At 39.2% G+C, this 22,605-nt stretch overlaps 1 protein-coding gene across 1 annotated transcript in view; it reads right to left on the bottom strand.

Annotated features, from left to right (window-relative positions):
* Positions 1-2,095: 2,095 nt before the first annotated feature.
* Positions 2,096-22,605, bottom strand: part of Robo1 (roundabout guidance receptor 1) — a 386,707-nt gene continuing 366,197 nt past the window's right edge. The window contains exons 26-29 of the mRNA XM_059277691.1: positions 19,246-19,398; positions 10,832-11,140; positions 4,954-5,150; positions 2,096-3,790 (exon numbers count right to left, since the gene is read on the bottom strand). Coding sequence (XP_059133674.1) covers positions 3,776-3,790; positions 4,954-5,150; positions 10,832-11,140; positions 19,246-19,398 — 674 coding nt within the window. The 3' untranslated portion in view covers positions 2,096-3,775. The remainder of the gene's footprint in view (positions 3,791-4,953; positions 5,151-10,831; positions 11,141-19,245; positions 19,399-22,605) is intronic.

Genomic DNA, 22,605 nt, shown 5'->3' on the forward strand with positions numbered 1-22,605 from the left:
GGGGCACCCAGGATGTAGATTAAGAGTCAACAAGTGTAGACCATTGACAAGTGGACAATAGTCACGTTCAAGACCCCTGAATCCTGAAACCCCAGTTTTCCTCATGTGGGGCCAGTCTCTGGAATTTAGATACTACCCTGGGGAGAAGGAAAGAGAGAAAAAATATCCAGACCACATCTGAAACTATTAAGAAAGCCAGAGATGACCCAACTCACCTGGGGACTGTGTTGTATTGCTCCTTCATTCAAATTGAAGCACCCTTTTTGAGGAGAAGAGAGTGGCTCACAATTAAGCTTATGACAATGACAAGGTTCACAAAGTCCTTCTCCCAGGATGTTTACACAGAGTACAATTGCTGGGGCTAAGCCCCTGGTGCAGCTGCGAGCAAGATGTAGGCAATGCAAGAAATGCAGCTTTTTTTGAGTCACTGCCCATGGCGGGGAGGACGTTTTGGTGATGCAGCTGACTCTGAGTCACCCAAATTTCTGGAAGTAACCCCTCCCGAATTCAGTGATTCACTAAGCTGGATGTGTATGTTGTCACTTCATTAATCTGTGGTGGACAGATGAAAGGATGTTTGCTCACATCTGCCCAGGAAAAGTCACATACACACCAAGGCTGCACTTTTTTTGTTACAACGCACAACAGTAGCCCCCAAGAGACACCAAATCCTTTTATTGAGAACTCAAGTGACATGTCCGTATTACCAACTGTGATACGAAAGTTCCAGAAATACAATTCCACCAACTCATTTACTGCCCTTGCATCCAAAAGCAAAGAAGCAAACCAGAACACCACGCATTTACTCCCCAAGAGGGAATTTCACAGTGAATTTTACTTACCAGAAAACGGAAGCACCCTCATCCCGATACCACACTTATTCTTTTACGTTCATGCAAACTTTGGGGAACAAATCAGGTACGAAGAATGGGGACTGCATGTGTAGTGAAATTTAGTCCATAAGTATAACAACATCGTCTACTGTTTGTGGAGTTGACAGAGTCCATAGCCGGTACATTAACTCACTGAGTCATGACAGTAGCTCCATGAGGTAGGTGTCATTGGGTTTACAGGTGAAGTACCTGAGGCTTTGAGGGTAAGTAACATGTCCAAGCAAACACAGCCATGACAAAGCTAGGATTCAGATGCAGGCCTGACGCACAGGTTTTGTGTGTGAACTGCAGCATGTAACACAGAAGAGAGACAGTGGTTTCTCTGGCATTTACCCAGGAGAAGAGAAAAATCATTCACTGCGTATGTCTCTCCAGTGCTTCGTTTTTTTCAAAATAGCTTAGAAGCTGGCTCCTTGACCTGTGGGTCTGTTCATATATTAAGTATATGTTGATAATTACTTCATTTTTATAGAATTAAATTCCAAATCATCCCCCCCATACACTGTGTTCCAATTCTTTTCCTTCAGCTTTTCAAATTCTGGTAAACACAAAAATTTTGGTAAAAGAAAAATTTAGATGTAGTGTGTGTGTGTGTGTGTGTGTGTGTGTGTGTGTGTGTGTGTGTGTTTTCAAACCCCAGTATATTCTGCTGATCTTGACATTTCCAAGACATGGTACCCATCTCATCCATTCAAGTAAAATTCTGTAATATGGCGATTTAATTCATCATAATGTAGAACCTGGTATATAACTGGTAGCCCAAATTTTTAACACGGATCTGAAACTAGAAAGCAGGTGTTTACTGACAAGCAATGGAATTTACAAACTTTCTCTCACTGACGGAACATAGGTGGTTCAAACTTTACAAATGAGGTTAATTGTAGTTGAGTCCTGATTATTTTAGGAATAGGCTAACTGAAATTCAAACATACATAACTAAACAAAAACCACATGTCTCCCAGAGTTAGTCTCTGAGTAACACAGCTAACTTCAACTTAAGATTCATCTTCCATTTAGCCCACACATTTGAAATGAGAAGATTTGCTTACAAGCAGAACCTGCATGCTCATAAAACAAATTGAGAACTTTTATTCTTTTGATAATATAGTGGTGAAATGTTAAGACAAAACAACTTTGTGATTTAATGGAATAAATCTGATAATCACACAATGGAAAAAAAATCAACACAAGAAAGAATGATGTATTTGAGAACATTTTTAATAAATAATGTGACAAAATTACTTTTCTGATTATTGAATTTTCAGTATGCAAAATTATGGCTAAAAATAAGAGGTTTCTTACATGAACATAATGAAAACATTAATCACATGGATTGTTCCCTTAGTACTGCACACCCTTTCTATGGGACTTTTTCAAATTGCTTAAATGAACACACTTAGTTTTTGGTGAATACCAGCCTTTTTTTTTGTGTGGTTTAGTTTTGTTTGGTTTTGTGGGGTCAGGCCTGATACCTACGTATGACTAAAGGTTCATTTTGTTTTCTTCAAATAGCACCAATTATAAAGTCAATGAAATCCATATAATGTCAAAAAAAAAATCATAAAACTCTACGGTCAGAGAGCATCACTTGGCAATTCTAAGTAGGAATGCCTCTGATGAGCTTCTAAGGAAATCTTATAAGATTCAACATTGGCCACAACAAACTTAACACTTCTTCTTTTTTTTTTTTTTTTCTTAAAGTCCAGGAAAAATTGGAACCATTTGGTTCACAGCCCACAATAAAGTCTGCACATGACTTCACCAGCTGTTATCATTCAAATATTGCAAATACAAACACAGAGCATTAACAAAACAGGTTAAAAACACTTCTCAACAGTTTCTTCAATGAGACAAAAAAGGTTAATAGTTACAATGGTTTACAAATAAAGTTTCGTGATTGTGCTTTTAAAACCAAAAAAAAAAAAAAAGATTAAAAACAGTGCATTACAAAAACAACAACAACAACAACAAAAAAAAATCAAACAAACTTCCTTAAGTGGCACTTCTGAAAGTTGAACTGACACTACCAGAAGAAATTTAGGCCAGTTAAGATAGGGATGTCCTTACTCAATTGGTCATTAAAAACATCCGCTTGCTTGCAATGTGCATTTGTAGTTGCTTTTTGATTGAAAAATAGAACAAGATTTTTGCTAGGCTTACTTCTGACAATGACTAGATAACCAGAGGTCCAACTGGCTTAGCCCTACTTATCCAAAAGTACATTTCCAAGAAGAATAGATCTCACCGATTGAAATGAAGACAAAGTAAAGTACCACCAGGAGTTGCAAAGAGTATATATTTACAATGCGTCTTCCCCATTCAAATTATCTGTAGTTCTGTATTTGATAGGTTTTTAGTTTCTCCCAGCAAAGGGTGATATGAAAGACTGACCTTAAAATTATGTAAAATGAAGTATGCTTTAATTGGCATTAGCAGTTGGTCACAGAACTATTGTATTTTGAGAGCCCTTGGCATGAGGATCATCACCTTGGTATGTTTGATCAATATTTTGCTATAAATTAGCTTGATATATAAGCAGTGCAATGCCATATCTCAGGGGCAAAATGCAAAAGAACTGCTCTGATCTTTCTTGCTGGCTGATGGCTGAAGCAAGCAGTCAAGACACCTCTCTTGCTGGAAGTCAAGTGTAACGGTCGCAACAGCGAGGGGGGAGAGGGAGGTTCATCAAGGCTTAGACACTCAATCAGCAACAATAAAAACCCAAGACATTTTTAAAAAACGGTATCCCAATAGGAGGAATAAAAACGACAATTTGTACATTCTGATTGCACGGAACACTTCATCTGGCATTGTGTGTCATCCGACGTGAGGCATCTGGAGTGATGATGTCACATTAATATCATCAGCCTCCCTGGTTGTCTTCAGCTTTCGGTTTCCTATAAGAGAGGAATTTTTGTTCAATTCAAAAACGAATCTAAAGGTAATTGTCTTATGCTTATTGACATCCATTGCCTGTGTTTTCTTCATTCATTTGTTGGGAAATGTTCATCACAGCTAATTCATTTTTCAAATTTAGTCAGTCTTTATTGCAAATCCTACCCTCAAAGAAGTACCCAACTGTTCTGTACCATACTTAGATGTCACAGGGTAGGGCACAGGGTTCTGAGCAAGGAGAAGTGCTCTACCTCCCCACTTCTCAGCACCATCTCCATTTTAATTCTGCATATCATTTTTAAATACTAGATTTAATGGTGAAGATCTTTCAGCCCCCTCTAAAAGTTCTTCTATTTAAAAGGCAAAAAAAAAAAAAATAACTTTACAAATTTACTAATAGTCTGGCAGCATTTGAAGGAGAAGTTTTTCTTATTCCAAACCATAAGATTTCAACACAAGATGCATATGGCATTCAGTTACACATGATTTTGTAACATTGCTTCTTATATTTTGAAGGAAGACTCTCAAACTCATTTAACATCTACTTGAAATTAAACATATTTATAAAGAAACAAATTAGTCTTTCAGTTACTTTTTATTAGCTTGAGAAAACATACTAAATTTCAAGGGGAAGGGACTTTTAAAACGGCTTCCAACTAGATCTTGTATATTATTCCTAGATACAAAGAAGGGAAGAGACATTTATTTGACTTAGACAGAGTTCCTCTTCTGGCCAGGCTCCTTTCCAGAACAGTGAAGGTGTAAGAGAGCTGGAAGGTTAGTCAAATTAAGCCTGGTGACAGATAATAAGACACTAAAATAAACACTCATATAATAACTCCCACCGCAGTGAGGTTTCATATGATACTACAAATTATATCAAACCAAGATATTTCTCAACTTGTATTCTGTCATATATTTTGTTATTTGGAAATATGTGAAAGAATATGAATTTTAGGTCTGCAAGGACATCACCGTCAACATTTAAAATTATGAAACGCATTCTAGGAAAATTCTTCAGTTCACAGAACTTCAGGTGTCTAGGATACAGGAATTTTGTAACAAAATAGTTATATGTCTGTATGCTGACAGATGTTCATAATTTCAAGGGCTGACATCACAACTATACTTTAATGTTTTAAAACGTGGGGAAGATTTGGCGTACCTCTAATTCTTCATTATTATCATCTCCTCTTTCATATCCCCCAAGAACTTGCATTTCTGCCATGTTTCTTCGACCTACATTTGCTTGCTCTCTTTGTCGGCTTCCTGATCCTCGTGATGACATTGAGCTTGAGGAACTAGGATCTCGGGGGTTGTTTGATGTAGGGAAAGTAGGTCTACAGTACGGTGGAATATCCTCTGTGTAAAAAATACAACGAGAGCATGTGGAAAAGATGGAACACTTTCACCTTATAACTTGCCATTCCTCTTTATCTGCAATCCTGGATGGACAAACATGAGTGATTCTAAGGCTTAAGTATGAACACTACAGGCAGAATGAATAATGCAGGACTGCTTTTTAAAAATGAAAATAACAAGTCTTGTTTTCCATGCATTCATTAGGGACTTGGATTGACTCCACTCATAAAACCAGTGTCCATCTCAAACTCATTTGGGACCAAGGCCATTAAAGGAGACAAGTCAAATGTGGAATCAATTGACTTCCAATCACGTTATTCATCATGTGATCTCAGCTAATTTAGCTACTTTAGTTTCTACTGCCACCCCTTCTCCCCCAAAGTGATAGTAGACTCTGTGCTTAAAGGAGCTGTAATATGAACAAAGACAAAACACTATGTAATGAAGGTCTTCTTATAACGAGTTAGAAGGAAGAAGTCATTTCCCAATACTTGTTAAGCTTGGGGACAGACTCTCCCTACTGAGAAACCAACCTCAATGTATTTGCACCATTGAACTCTCAATCTCAGAAAGTGACTTCAAATAATAAGGCACTTGTGATAGTTTGAATGAGAATGGCCCCTACAGTCTCAAATATTTGAATGCTTGGTCCCTGTTGGTGGAACTGTTTGGGATGGATGAGGAGGTGTGGCCTTGTTAGAGGAGGTGTGACACTGAGGACGGGCTTTGAGGTTTCAAAAGCCCAGCCACTCCCCATTAGCTCTTTCTTTGCCTTGTACTTTTGTATGTGATGTAATCTCTCAGCTCCAGCTCCAGCACTATGCCTGCCTGTCTGCTGCCATGCTCCCTACCGTGATGGTCCTGAACTCACCCTCTGAAATGTAAGCCCCCAGTAAATGGTATCTACTATTAGTTGTCTTGACCATATGTCTTTTCGCAGCAATAGAAAAATAACTAAGATAGCACAATAGTGAATTATTTCCTGAATTTCGATCTCCTTACAACTTTAAGTTTACTGATGCTGAATCATTTAATTGATCACTTTCCCTCCATATCCTGTCTATACTCTGGACGTTAAGTCCATTAAAACAAAACAAATCCTCTTCTGCTTACTCTCCCCTGCCCTGTCAGCCCCCAATGCTTCTTTCATTCCTTCCCTATCCACACTGCCTGAGTGGAGCTTGATTTCTCCTGGGTCCACTGATATTCTCTCCAGCAGAAGATAAGGAGAGGATCAAAGTCCCCTCCTAGACCCCCACTGTTCCTCCATCATTGCATGACCACAGTCTCTTCCTGGGAGACATGAGACTGTGCACTTAGGAAGCCAGTCACAATCCTCAACGGCCCCTTGTTCTTTTCGTTCTCCCCATCACTGCCTCAATTCACAGTTCTGACTCTTGGGAGTTTTCTCCTCATCTGTAGTTTCTTTTCACTTATATCTTCTTACACCTGTTTCTTGCTGGCGACTTTCATTTCGTCAAATGACAATATGTTCAAATCTCTCTGGCTAAGAACTCGGCCTTACCCCTATTCTCCTCAGGAATCAATGCATTTCTTCTTTCCTTGCTGAACAGACTACCTTCTTAAAAGGCAAATTGGCTCAAAATTGGCAGTGGGAGCTCCTATTCACTCTGTTGATGAGATCTAATGGTAAAATCTACATTGCCACTATAAAACTGAGAAAGTTGACGGGGCTAACTGCACTTCAGTCCTCATAGCTCCGACTTCTCTCTGCTCTTACTCAAGTGCAACAATACTATTCTTTTAGCTTTCAGCACCCCTCCTTCCTTATCTATCTTCTCAGGATGTGTTTTACGTGTAAGTGTGAAAAAGAGTGCCTCTCGAATGTCAGTGTCCTGATATTTTCTCCTGTATGTGTGAGCACATGTGTGTGCGACTACAAGCTTCTTGAGGTCAAAGTTGAGGCTTATAGACATCTGAAGACTTATTACTATAAATATAGCACAATGGGTGTTTGATATGTGTAGAAATAAATCAAAGAGAGGTAAATGTCAGCACAAAGGATCAGACCTTCAAGTTTAGAAAAGCACTTTCCTTAATTAAAAATATCCATTCATTACATATGTAAATCAGGGTGCCTCTCTTATTAAATAAATAATGTAAATTGAATCAAGAAGGTGAAAATTACAGCAATGCTTAGCAATGATAATTTAATGATATACACATGCAGGGTTATGGTTCAAATAAAAATCCGGAAAATCAAAGCATAATGACTGGATCAGCTAAGTGCACATCATGGGCTAAGTTTCCTTATTTCTATATTAACGGTTTCCAACTTAGCTCTATAGACAGAAATAATTTTATAATGTAACAACTGCTTAGTGCATTTCTGAGGATGGATCTAAACTCCTTTTCCTCTTGGCTCTGATTCTGTCACACCCAGCTCTTTGATGCCCTGCAGCTTTCTCCTCAAGCATCCCTCTTACTGTGGAATTTGCTCATCACCACAAAAGTGCTCCTTCTTTCTGGCCAGACATGGAGTCCATAACTGACATCACGGTCTTCAGTGTATGAATCACTGCTTGGAACGCAGGGCCAGGAGTCAAAAGTTTAGTGCTAGATCAGCTTGGCTTTAATGGCCAGAGATAAGCTAACAGGCTGATGTTACCAAGGACTCCACGGTCACATGGCGGCCGTGTTTGTGTTAAAGGCACAGTTCTGGAGCTGCACTTGACATCCAAGTCCAAGTTTGCAGCATGTGTCCCACTTTGGTGCTCCTGGTTTCAGCTCTGCTCCCGGCTTCGTATCACATTCCTACCACTATACCTCTCTGCCATGTGCTCTCTGCAAGTGTGAACCAAAATAAATCTTGCCTCCCATAAGAGATTTTATTGGATATTTTGGCCACAGAAATATGGAGGTGACTAATACATGTTCCTTTCCAGATTTCCACACCCTCTTCAGTTCTCCAATCTGGCTTCTATTCTGACAGTCAAAGTTCTATTCTTGCAATCAAAAGTTCTGGCTACTATTCTGACTACTGTAGTCAAAAACAGTAATCATGGAAGACACATTCCAAAATTTTCTTTTTCTCATAAGACTATATCAAACTTTTACCTTGTAATGTTTCATATTTCTTTCTTTTGGGGGGTACTGGTCATATGCTGCACATACATGCAGCCATGTCTAGCACTTTTTCCTCTTGCCACTTTCTCATGTGTGATACACATGGTTTACGTGTGTGGGTACACGTATTTGTGTACGTTTGTGGGCATGCATTCACACAGATGCCCGAGATTGATGTCTGGAATCATCTCCCTTCACTCTTCCATCTTATTTATTGAGGGAGGGTCTCTTGGTGAAACCCAGAGCTTGCTGATGGCTAGACTTGCTAGTCAGCTTTCTCTTAACATTTCCTGCCTCTGCATTCCAAAACTAGAATTCTAGGTGGACTGACATGCCCATCCCACATTTATCACTGGTTCTGGGCATTGGAATTCCGGTCCTCACGCTTTAATTGCTGTGTCATTTCACAGTCCACTTGTGTATTTTATCTCCATTCTTTGTAGGAGTGTGTGTGTGTGTGTGTGTGTGTGTGTGTGTGTGTGTGTGTGTGAATGATGCTAACATTGAACTCAAGGCTCTGTTGGTAAGCACTCTACCATCCATCTACTTCTAATCCTAGAACACTATTTTTTAAATTGTTTTTAGAATTTCATATACGAGTATGACACATCTACATCACTCCCTCCTTCAAACTCTTCCCATGGTTCTTCCCTAATTCATGGCCTCTTTTCTTTAATTATTATTGTTATATACACACATATATAGAACCCACTGAATCCGTTTAGTGTTGCTTATGTTCTCTCTCTCTCTCTCCTCTCGTTTTTGGTTTTTGACACAGGGTTTCTCTGTAACACAGCCCTAGCTGTCCTGGAACTAGCTCTGTAGACCAGGCTGCCTCTGCCTCCTGAGTGCTGGGATTAAAGGGGTGTGCCACCACCTCCTGCCCTCCCACCCCCACCCCCACCCCCCACTACCTGTAGCTCTTTATTTAGGGATAGGACCTTATGGAATTTACCCTATCCATGTTGGCATGTCAACTGGTGGTGACATTATGTTGTTCTTTTTCAAGCATAATGTTGAAAGTTCATGAGTATATTTTTCTCTTTGATGTCTAGGGTGCACTACATAGCAGTAGGCATCCTGGTCATTTGGATCTTACACTCATTCCGGCCCCTCTTCTGTGATGTTTCTTCAGCTTTAGGTGCGGGGCTTGCCTTGAAGATACATGAACTGGGGTAGTTCTACCCAGCGGTAATGCTTACAAACCACAATGACTGGCCCAGCAAGATATCCCCAAAGGTGCATGAGTGGGACTTTTATCTTTGGCATAACCAACATTGGTTTACTTGGACTTAAAGCCTGTCTGATAGGAGGGAATGCCTACCTGGGACTGTAAACCTAGCCAACTGCCTGTAGCTGGGGATGGTACAGAGCCTAGAACAGAACCTTCTACCGCCATTCTCTGAAGCTAACGTAATGTCTAACCGTATTCTAAATGTTCATCCTTATAGCCACAGGTCATATAGCTCTCCTCTCGCATCAAAGATGCACACTTTTACTAGCGATGGAGACTATTACAGAGATCCACAACTGGTTAAAATGCCGGGAATAGAATACTATTTTTCATGTCTTAGCTATCATGACTGCTTTATCTTCGGAGTGGACAATTTCAGTGTGCTTTACAGAATGTGGATTCTCTTCCACTCGTAGACTAATCCTGACACCTTGGGACATTTCCCTGGGATTTAGCTGCACTCATCATCTCTGTCTAGTTTTGTATTCACTGGCTTCATGCTAGCAGCTAGAGTTTTAGCTTTGGGAAACATTCATACAACAGAGGTGACCAACCGGCTACAACATAGGTGTCATTTTGTTTTTCCTCCTAGAGAACAGATTCATAAACATTACAATGCCTCAGTGCTGACACTGGGTCTTTATAATTCAGACAGTCGTTAGCTCAGCACCACTTGCTCTAAAATCCACTGTGGTATTTTCATACATCTGTGTCCTCATACTTTGTTCAAATTCACCTTCCTCGCCCCATCTGTGTCCTCATACTTTGTTCAAATTCACCTTCCTCCCCCCACTCTCCTCCCTCATGCCTCTGACCAGCGTCTGGGGAGTTCCCTTCCTCCCATCAAATAGTCACCTTTCTGCATTTCATGTCACATGTGTTCTATTGCCTTCTCTTCCTCATCCCCAGCAAAATGGCTCCCTGCTGAGGATATAATACATCTAAAACTCTTTCTCATGGTATCCTTGGCTTTTCCAATCTGGTCACTTTCGTAGATTTGTCTTTAGCTGTTGATCCCTGGTCCTATTCTCCAAAACTGGAAACCCCTGATCATCAAACATTTATTTTCAAGCTTTCTTCACTTTTTATCCATATACTTCTTTTACCTGATATCTACAGTCTCCTTGTTTACTCTGCTGAAAGCATGCTTTCCATTAAAATCTAATGAAAAACTCAAATTCAATTCATGTGGCATCTCTTCAAAGAACTTTGATGCCATGGACTGGAACCGATTGTATTACATAAGCTGAGCACATTCCCACACCAGTGTTAGAAAGGTCTTAATCATACTTCTTTTGATATAGTCACAGAAAGTCTACTAAGGGATTCTGTGTTTGTCTGCTGTTTGGAAAACCAGTACCTTGGACCAGGTGCGTCTTGGCTGGAGGAAGGTCTCTCTTTGCCGCCTTGTTTCCTCGTCCTTTCCCATCATTTTGCTGTTCCTGTGCTTCTCTGGGGTCACCTGGGTTTGTTCGCAGGTCAGGGACTTGTCGTCCATCCAATGCTTCTCTCCCCTTGTAACTGCCTCCTTTTCTGTCCGACGATCTGTCTGTTCTTGCTTCTACAGAGGTGAGTTTGGGCACCATTACAGGCCGTACCTCCAGCTGTGCCTTGGACTGGACAGTGGGCGATTTTATAGCAGGTGGTGGTACCGGAGGGGGTGGAAGATCTAAAAAGAACATTTTGAAGGCGTGAGATCTGACAGGTCGAAATTCGTCAAAAGTAGGTTTACCATTGGAGTCACATTCAGTTTTTGAAATATTGTACTTTACATGGACTAGAGCAATTGAAGCTAACAACAATTAAGACTGATAACTTTAATATTTATCATCACCCAAGCATAGAAAAACTGAATGATAGAATCAGGACTTGGAGACTATCTACTATGGAGCTAGCCTCTACTGTGCATATGCATTATAATTTTTCCCTACTCCAAGCAGCACAGCTTCCTCTTTGATTTCAGCATACTTTCCAAGGTCCTGGATGAATATTCTCTTACATCTTTAGGCAACTTCTTCAAATTGATTAAAGCTGGCACTTAAGTTTTAATTGCCATCGCTAATCTGGCCTAAATCCCTTCTTAATGTGTAGGTAAAAAGCTCTACATAGATTTTTAACTTCTTTTCTGATATCAAAGCTGCTTACTATCAGACCAAAGACTAATGCCCTTAGATTCTTAATCTGAATTTTACTGTTCTTTTCTTATTTCATTTGATCACACATATCTACAGTTCAATCAAGGCCTCTCTTCACCCTGTACCCAGACATTTTAAACCAGATAATTACTGGTAGAAATGTAGGTTAATTTCTTATTTTATATGTATAACTATATCTAGTAGTTACATTTCAAGCAATATTTTGTATAAACCATATTAATTTAAAGTCTTTACATCATGAGTATATTCTAAAATGAAACTATGCATATTGTTGAAAATCTAGAAAGTGCATTCTTCTTAAGCAGTACTGCAGTTCATAAAAGTGATTCTTAGAAACATTCCATGAATAAAGAGAAATACATCTTAATAGTGTTTGGTAAGTTAACATAATATGAACAACTTTTCAAGGAAGGGCTAGACTGTAGTGTGATAGATGGATTACAATAAAAGGGATTTTATTCCAGGAGACTAAGAGGTTATTATAATAGTCTATATATGCAAAGATAGAGGATGGAATGTTACAATGGAGTGTTTAAAGGAGAGCAGAGAATTCATCTGAGCAACTAAGGAAAAAAATTAGTATTATTTAATGATCAATCATAGAATACAGTACTGGGGAGGGGAAGCGATCAGAGATGACTCCCAGGGCCTTAGCCATAGTTTACTAGTAGGTGTGAAAACATACTTGTAGGTGTTGAGTGTAGCAACGAGAGAGTTTTTGTAAAGATGTTTGAGTTCAATTTTAGGAAAGGGAACAGAAGGGGCTTTCAGAGAATCCAGACAGAAAGGAAAAATAGTCATGTGTATAATGCACATTTTAAGAGCAGCCAAAATCAGAGAAAGAGGAATCAACATTACTATACACTCAGTCATGTCTGCAGGTAGAGCAATGTTTTCCATATTTGAAAGGCAACATTAAAAAAAAAAAAAAAAAAAAACTAGCCAGGCAGTGGTGGCATATGCCTTTAATCCCAGCACTTGGGAGGCAGAGCCAGGTGGATCTCTGTGAGTTCAAGGCCAGCCTGGTCTATGGAGTGAGATCCAGGACAGGCACCAAAACTACACGGAGAAACCCTGTCTCGAAAAACAAACAAACAAACAAACAAACAAACAAACAAACAAACAAAAACCTAAAAGGATTCATAAAATATTTTAAAAAATACTTAGTATAATTTCAGCCTTGGGATTTCAAATAAAAAGTACTCATGGTAAAAAATTACATAGTAAAAATGTCAAAGTCATATTAGAATTGAGACATGCCAATACATCTTTTATTTCCTTATCTCCATTTCAGTCGAGAGTATGGATTATGAAGAGTGATTAGTTTAAACAGTTTTCTATAGCCCACTTCCCCAATTACTCTTATATAACAAAACTAGGATGAGTCACATGACTCACGGGAGCACTATCTACAGTCAGGTTCTATATGAAACAGTTATATGGAGCTATGGATAGTACGCATCTATCTGTAGGCGGTAATCTAATAAAAAGCATCATATAAAAACAAACAGCCTTGCATTTTTATTATCACGAGTTGTATCATGTCTCCTTTTCCCAATCATGTAATTGTACACTTCTCCAAGTGAATAAATTCTTTTTTTGTATAATGTTTTGTTCAATAAATGCATCATTAGCTATTCTCCACAGAGGAACATACAGGTCATTTACAGATCTTTTACTGGCATTAACAGTGTTCTACTAATTATCATTTTTATGTACCTACATGAGAAATTCTTGAATATCGAAACTATACCTTGAAGGAGTTAGAGATTAGTTAGTAGTGGGAATGCTTGCTCGGCATGCACAGTGTCCAGGGTTCGATCCCCAGCACCAAATAAAACATGGCATAGAGGCATATGCCTGTGATTGCAGCGTTCAGGATGCAGATGTATGAGAATTCAAGGTCCTCTTCAGCTACACAACAAGGCCCAGGCCAGCCTGGTCTACGTGAGACCTTCTCTCAAAACACCACCACAGTCAGAACGAACCTTAAAGATTCTTACTATGATACTAAATGAAAGAACTGAAGAGTACTAGTTTAATGTAGGATCTCTCATTCATTTGCATATTTATATATGCATTTGTGTCCATATTTATTTATAAAAGGAACCACCTCTCTTTCCCCGTTTAACAAAAAGTAGATCTTTTTAAACTAGTTTTCCTTTGACACTGAAGGCTGAAGCTATGACATCAGTATAAACTGTACTTGACTCTAAAAGAAGGAAGTTTGAACTATCATTTGACTACTTGCTATTTTCTTTAGGAATCCACTATAAAAGAAGAAAACAAAACAAGATATAGCCAGGCATGGTGGTGCATGCCTTTAATCCCAGCACCGTGGAGGCAGAGGCAGGTGGATCTCTGTGTTCGAGACCAGCACCAGCCTAGACTACAAAAAGAGTTCTAGGAGAGCCAGGGCTACGCAGACAAACCCTGTCTCAAAAACAAACAAACAAATAAACACAACACAACAACAATGCAAAAGTTTTTGTTACTATATTTCACAGCTGACTGTGTAATATTGTCTTGCTAATAGTCTCAACACGTCTGTGGCCAAAGTATAGACAACAGCAAAATTTCCATTGAATTCTAGAATCCCAAGTACTATATTCGTCCCACACATAGGCAGTCATTACTGCATGGATATTCCCCTTTGGTGACTGCCTCAATGGAATTTTTGCGGTATTTGTTATTATATATATATGGTGTTTGTTGTTGTTGATGCTGCTGTTTTGTATCGCATGCACAAACTGAAAGTGAAGAAGACAAGAAAGAGTTCAACCATCAACTTTAATCCGTGGTGTAAACCGTGGGATGCAACGTAGAGCGGCTTGAAGCTGGGGATGAGAACAGAGGAGGAGAAGCGAATCCAAAGCATCCGTGCAGGCAAAGGCCCTGAGGGTCTGTGTACCCACTCTGTTCTGCTGCTGCCTATAAACGTACACCAACTGCAAACACTTTCTCAAACACCAGAGACTGTCACTTTCACTGAACAATAAGCTCTCCAGGCTCATCAGGGTATCGGAGGCTATGCTTACTATTATCATAGGCTCAAACAGCGTCCTGGGAATCCGAAGTTCAAAAGGAAACATACTACTTGATATTCTGGACAGAGGTTGTCTACAACTCAAGTCAAAAAGAGAACTAAGTGACCTTGCTAAGAATAGTAACTTCCTGCATATAATTGTCACTGTACCTAACTGAGGGAGAGAAATGCTAGCAGGTTTGATATGTTACATAAAATATTCTACATAAAATCTTCTTTCTAAGGTATTATGAAATGATTATGAAGCTAAACTCGAGGTTACTTTCACATGAGAAATTCTCTATTTCCCTTATCGGTGAGTAGCACTTTACCCCAACTTATGCATTAGTTTAAAGTGGATTTAAAAATACTAGGGAATTAGAATTATAAAAATCTTATAAAAAAGATTTAGTTCAATTTTATTTTTGTCCATGTTTGCCTGCATGTATGTATGAGCATCATGCGCATGCCTGGTGTCCTTGGAGGCCAATAAGGGTATTGAATCACCTGGAACTGAAGTTACAAATTATTTAAAGCTTCCACGTGGGTGATGAGAACTGAACCTAGGTCCTCTGCAAGAGCAGCAAATACTCTTAACCTTTCATCCATCTCTTCAGTCTCTCTGTCTACTCTTATTAACACCTTCCTCTTTTATAAGACTCCCCAGATAGGAAAATGTCCCTCATATAAAGTAATATACGGGAATGGATCCTGCCAGAGCAGCATTAACTTGCTAGACAGAGTCAATGCTCTATTTACTTAACTGCTTAAAGTTCCAAGACCTGGTAATTAATGAAGAATCAAGTCAAAATAACATCATTCTAAAGAGGATGGTGAATTTATAATTTATGAAAAGTAGGACTGAAGAAATATTATAGATTTGGCTTTTAAATCAAATATGCAAATGTATTTGGAAGGTTGAAAAGCGAGGGAGGGAAGAGTCTATTAGAAGGTTCTAGAAATGTACTCTAACTCTGCAAGACTTCCGCTAATAAATATTCATATATTTTAATCCTATCCTCCATCTGGGTTAAACTTGAGGGTGGCAAACTTGAAATAAATAAATAAATAATCAGTCCTGTTCATAGACCTGGAGGACTCGGACTTCTGCTTTGCAGGCAAGTGTTCCCTGGGTGTTCGTGAAGCCTTACGTTCACCTCCAGGGCAAGACATGGTCACGAAGTTGGAGGGGCTGGTGGGCTCTTATGCCGTGAATTATGTCCTTGCCAAAACTACACTCCGAGTCACAACCCGCACTATCTAAGAACGTGAGTGTATCTGGAGTCTTTTGAGAAGCAATGAAATTCAAATGAGCTTACTCGATGGGGTCCAATCCAATAAGACTAATGCTCATATAAAAAGAGTTTCGAGAACACTTACAGACTAAGGGGAGGTCAGGTAAAAGTCACAGGAGGGACGCCTCCGAAGGATGCAGCCCTGCTCCGAAGGATGCAGCCCTGCTCCGAAGGATGCAGCCCTGCTCCGAAGGATGCAGCCCTGCTCCAAACTCAGTCTTGGACTTTACCCTCCAGAGCTCTGAGGAAAGGCAGGGGTGTTGTTTTCATTGTAAAGTCTGTGGTACTGTTTTGTGACAGATGAAGCAACAGACAGACCAGCTAAGAGGGATCCTCAAAAACTACACTTTATTGACCCAGAAGGAGGTCCCGTTTATTCTTTGGAATGCTTTTGAAGACGACTGGGGAAATGGAAGTTTGGGTGATATTTATAAAGCAAAGATGCTATAAACTCGAGAATGTCACCCATTTTGGACAGTGTTCTCATAACTGATACATAATAACTAGACTCATCCATTCCAGTCAATACCCTGCACTTACAGAAAAGGCAAAAAACCAAAACCAAACAAAAAGTCACCAACTCCTCTATACTTTATAAATATGCTTAATTCAGATTTTAACAAAAGACATCTCAAATGCTTTCTTCTACCTACCAATCTTATAAAACAGCATAAAAAACTGTATCTATTACTGGGATTCTTCATAACATGATCTGCAGACATATTTTCTTTTAAAAAGATGTATTTATTTTTATTCTATGGGTATTGGTGTTTCACTGCCATTATGTCTGCATGAGGGTGTCAGATTCCCTGGAACTAGATTTATAGATATTTGTGAGGTGACATTTGGGTGCTGGGAATTGAACCTGTGTCCTTTAGAAGGGCAACTAATGCTCTTAACCACTGAGCCATCTCTTCAGCCCTTCAGATATATTTTCTAAATGCAGTACAATAATTAGATAAAATTGTTTTCAGAGAAAAATCACTTTTATCTCTATTTCATAGCTGCTATCAAGAGTATACTCATATTGTGATAGGGTATGGATCATGGTAGAGGGAGCAGAAAACGCTGGATTTGAGTACCAGAATTATAAAGTGTATGTGAGTGTGTGTATATGTGTGTGTATGTGTGTATGTGTGTGTGTGTGTGTGTGTGTGTGTGTGTGTGTGTGAATATAAGTATGATAGTTTGTATTTCTTGTTTAGTGCACTAAGAGAGATCTGAATTCTATGGTTTTAAATATTTAGCGTACATTTTAGGAAGTATAAATAACACATAGCTTTTTCAATGAAATTTTCAGAAACGAATTGAAGAAACAGTCTAGTAATCATAACTTAAGGATGGATGGTTCCCCATGTTGAAGGGAAGATAAAGCTATAACTTAAAACCAGCTTGACTCATTTTTCCAGTATTAATTTACATGAGCTACAGAAAACTATTATCTTCTGCATTGTAGGAAGCACTGATAATTTACGTGACCACTTTTGTGAAATGACCTATTCTAAATCCAAATAACATTTCACATTAACTTTTTATTACACATTTCAATAGTTTCTTAGTTCTTTGGTATTCCTGAAGTTAAATAAAAAATAATTTTGGTGATTCATCATTCAATTTCATACTTTATACTCAAGGATTGGTGATTATTCATATTTAGTATTCAAATACATCAAAAACAAGTCCTGTAGACGGCAGGACACAAACACAGCTAAGAGTTCTCAAGAATGGCATAATATATAACTGTGATGCTGTGCTTGTTAACGTAGCAAGCCTTCACTATTTCAAGCATGTTTGGAGGCCTCACGCAAGGCCAGACTTCTCTCTAAATACATATAAATAAGAGGTAGAAAGATCTACACAAAAGTTTTAGGCCAGATTTTTCCATATGTGTTCAATTTAGATGTGTTTACATCTAGGCTTGTCCTCGGACCGGACCAGCCTTCCAGTGAGGAGTCCTGTCTTCCAGATAATAAACATTGATAAAACAGCAATAAAACTTGTAAAATGCCATTACAGGAGTCCCATAAATGTAAGACGGCCTGTAGAGTTTGAGGATTTACACCTAGTGTTTGTCCCTTCACGGAGGCAAACATGCACAGAGCCACTGTAATAAGCCTTCAAAATCAGATAATATTCGGACAGCTCAGTTTCACCGACGATCGAGTCCTGGGCAGCAGCCAGGAGGCCCAGGTGCACTGTGTCCCGCCAGGATTTAATGCCGTCTAGTATCAGATGGATGCTAGTGAGAGAAAATATTCTGCCTAAACTCCAGATAATGGCATGGACAACCACTCATCGCAAAATTACTTTGTGCTCATCAGGCTGTGAGCTTTGCATTAAATTTTTCTGCCAAGTGGCAAGACTCACAGGGAAAAGGACCTCCAAGAGGCCCCTCCCCATAACCTTGGATAGCGATCTATAACATTAAGCTTTCATATGATAATAGCAAATGATGGCCTTTATGAAAAATTGCTGACTAGGAAGGAAAGTCCTAATCGGATTGTGGCTGCCGACACCTAGGAGGTGAGGACAGTGCCTGTGACACCCTTCTCCTCCACCCCCCCACCCCCACCCCTTTAGCACATTCACTAAACTTGACAAGATGGGTGAGTCCGAGAGAATTTCTCTTACATGAATTTCCAATAAAGCCCAAGGGGTTGTTTTATAAAATGAGAAGGTGGTGGCGGTTTAATAAAGGCTGGGTCACCTGAGGCACTTTCATTAAAGGCTTTCTCTAGACAACATCACAATGTTTGTATTATCCTCCTCTGCCCCCTTGAGAGGACAAGTGTTCCCTCTTCAGCGAGAGTCCATAACGCATGTGACGGCATGAAGGAGAGGATTTGAGGTGCCTGCCTTCTGGTGCTCAGACTAACTGTAAAACCACTGTGGTTGCCCAAATTATCCCAGTACACTGACTGCTCTTTGTTGAAGTGTGAAATTATTTTTAAAAGATAGAATGAAGAAAACGGAGACATTCTAGAGTTTTGATCAGTGGACCTGGCAATGGTTGATCCTATGTTATGACATCAACTAGAGTCACGGCCATTGTATGAAACCATAAAATAAAAACTTTAAAAAATGTTCATGTAATTTCCTAACCAGCCATTGAAAACCGCAAAGGATAAAGACCGTTGACAAGATGTGGAAGGATTTCACTCCTGTAAGTAATATAAGGCTACTCTTAATGGATGTTAATGTAGTTTCTAAAGTCAGTGAACACATACATCCACTAGCCACAGAGAAGCAGGGGAATGGCGAGCCTCATAGACGTTTTCACCTGTTTCAACGGACTTACCGTCTGCATAGGCTTCTCTGCGCAGATGTCCTGGCTGGTGTTTCTGTTTCTTGGCGGGTCTGGTTTTCTGGATTACAGCAGTACTCATGTTACTGTCCGTAGACACAGGGCTCGTAGGCCTAGGGCACTGAGAGGCGTGGAAATGGCGGCGGCCTGAGGAGGAAAGCCAGAGGCAGGCTCATCACTGGATTCCAGTACCATAGAAACAGCCAGAGCCCAATACCCAAGCTAGAAACAATCCCTAATTTTAAAACATACTTAGCAGCCACCAAACAATGAGCTCCCCCCTCTATTTAATGTTAACTGGAGGAAACGCCCTGAAAGCACTGTTAATCTTTTTCTTTTCATAAAAACCACGGGATTCTTCTTCTGCTAAAGTTCCCGACCATCTTTACATAAGGGAAACACTGCAATTATTTTTTCAACTATCATCACTAAAGTGTTCTTAAAACAAGAGTGTTATTGTTTTCCTGCACCATATAGTCAATGCTTGTTGCTTTTTGACGAGGAAAAATCAGATTCCTTAACAAATTCATGTTGTAAAAATGCACTGGATTAATTTTACACTTATTTTAATTAAGTCTGTTTATGGCATTCTTTGAAGGTAGAACCCTGATAACTCAGTAACATTCTTGGGTATTCTCTTTGTAAGTGTTCTGAAATTGATCTAGCTTACATATGTAGTCTGTCCAAATGTACTTCAGTGTTTTTTCAGCTTTAAGATATTTGTCCATCCTCACAATTCAGTGGCCCCTCCAAGACTCCAGCGTGTGGGTGATGGTCAGTTTTGGACAGACAACATTACCTGGTGGTACTGCGAACTTAATTTACAGAGCAGACATGGCTCATTTCAATGGCATCAGTGTCCCTGGCCCTTACAAAAATGATATACTATAACAGGTGCAGTGTGTTTCACCTCGAATGGCAATGGAAGCCTTTCAGTGCTATGCTGACCTACAGTAGTTTGGCTTCTAGCAATTCCATCCAGAAATCCACTGCTTCCTATTGAACCACAAGAAACTTCAGACAGACCCAGGAATCATACATGGCCTCTGGCTATAAACAAGAGAAGCCACATACATTGAAATCAACACATTTAGAAGTGCTAACCGAGGCACGTTAAATAATGGACATTAATGCAGCGAAGTGAGAAGCAATGTGATTGGGTTATCCATTCATATTAAGTTCAAGTCACATGACAAGCACCACCATTTCTGGAAAAGAATATTATAATAGGCAGAGGCCAGTGCATGTTTAGTTCATTATAATTATGAGCCAAATGAAACCAGAAGTGCTACTAAATTACAATACAATAAAATATTCAACCCAACTCTCTTTAGCTATGATGGAGACTATTACAATTAAAGTTACATAGCCATGAAAATAGAGAATTAGAGTGGAGATGGAAACCATTCTTCATTCCATTGTATAAGGCCATCTACTGCTCAAAGACCCCGAGGCATAAGGTCGCTTACAGATGAATTTTCAACATTATTCCTATGTTTCGTTGACTTAATGAGCTGAAACGTGCCATTAGTGCAATCTGAAAATAGTGTCTTGAGATGCTTAATTTCATGTACTTATTTCTTTACAGAAGATTAAAAACTAAGGTAAAACATATATAGAATTAGATGTTATTTATTTATTTATTAATAAAGTTAATTAGGTTTGCATACATTACTACATTGAGGGGCGACTGGGAAAAAGAATGTTTGATTGAATTTTAGAAAACATAAGCCTGAAGTAGGTACATATGCTGTGATAATGTGTTGATAAATATCAGACATCTTTTTCTATATGATGAATAAATGTATAGAGATGGCCTTGCGGTTTAAGTGAAGTATCTATGAATATATTCTATACTGATAAAAAGTAATGATCAGGGAAATACCTCAAGAAAGCAAGGGAAGCTCCAATTGTGACAGTTACTAAACTGTGAAAATTAAGACAACAGGCAGCAACAATTGACTTATGATGATATTTTCTTTTCCTGAAATATGTTCATTTCATATTGTTTATCTCAACTATTTGTATTTTCTTGGCTACCAGAAATATAGACATGCAGATACAAATACACACACACACACACACACACACACACACACACCTATGCACAATAGACACACACAAACACATCCATACACAGCATAGACACACACATGTATATATATTCTACACAAAGACCATATGATATTTATTGCAACTTCAATTATTTTCTTGCTGTTTCTGCTCTAAGTAAGAGTTGAGAAGAAGAATTAAGTAAAAATTATTTAAAAATAAGTACATTCATTATACTAGGCTATATCAGTGAAATGGGGAAAGGGAAAATAATATGCATTTATATTAACTTGCTCTTCCAACTATTAGATTAAAAATATGAAATGCTTATGCTTTAAGATGTATGCACATGCTGGGCGGTGGTGGCACACGCCTTTAATCCCAGCACTTGGGAGGCAGAGCCAGGTGGATCTCTGTGAGTTCAAGGCCAGCCTGGTCTACAGATCGAGATCCAGGACAGGCACCAAAACTATGCAGAGAAACCCTGTCTCAAAAAACCAAAAAAAAAACAAAAACAACAACAACAACAACAAAAAAAAAGATGTGTGCACATTTTAAACATCTTTCCAGTTTCACTGATGAGAGGCATAAAGAGGTGTTACGGTTTCAGTCTGCAATGTCCTTCCACAGACTTTCATATCGAGTGCAGGTTCCCAGGCTGGTACTTCTGCTCTGGGGACCATGGAACCTTTATACACTAGGGCCTGGCTGGCAGACATGGGTCAAAAGAACCAGGTCCTTGGAGGTTAGACCCGATGCTGGGCCTAGCGGGATTCTCAGCCTCATCTGTCCTGCAGTGTGAGCAGCCACAGAAACAAGCACCTACCAGGAACTGAGCCAGTCCGCCCTGCCTTCCTCCTGTGAAGGACAGCGGCAACAGGTTTAACCAGGAGTCCACGTATAACACTTCTCCCTGATGGAGCTTCCATCAGGAACTGTGATCACAAGTAAGCGTGGCCAATAAAAGAGGTTGAGACACTTCCCAAAGGTTTGATTGTTCCAACTGGCTGTTTTCTTCTTTCTCTTACAGAAGTGCCAATTAAATATAACTATCAAAATGAATTTCGTTTTAGTGACTTTCTGCATAAAAATCCATTTATAATATGTGCAGAGTAGCACGGAGTTCATTTTATCGAATACATTTAAACCTCAGAGAAATTTTATCAATTGCCTAAAACGTATGTGTATATATGCAGAAATATAGGCAAACATACATGTATACATTTGCTATGGTTATCATAACCAACAGCATCGTCTGTTTCTCATCAGTCAGCTTATACAGCGTTTATGAACTAATACATC

Source organism: Peromyscus eremicus, chromosome 12 (assembly GCF_949786415.1).
Source record: "Peromyscus eremicus chromosome 12, PerEre_H2_v1, whole genome shotgun sequence".
NCBI classification, from domain to species: domain Eukaryota; kingdom Metazoa; phylum Chordata; class Mammalia; order Rodentia; family Cricetidae; genus Peromyscus; species Peromyscus eremicus.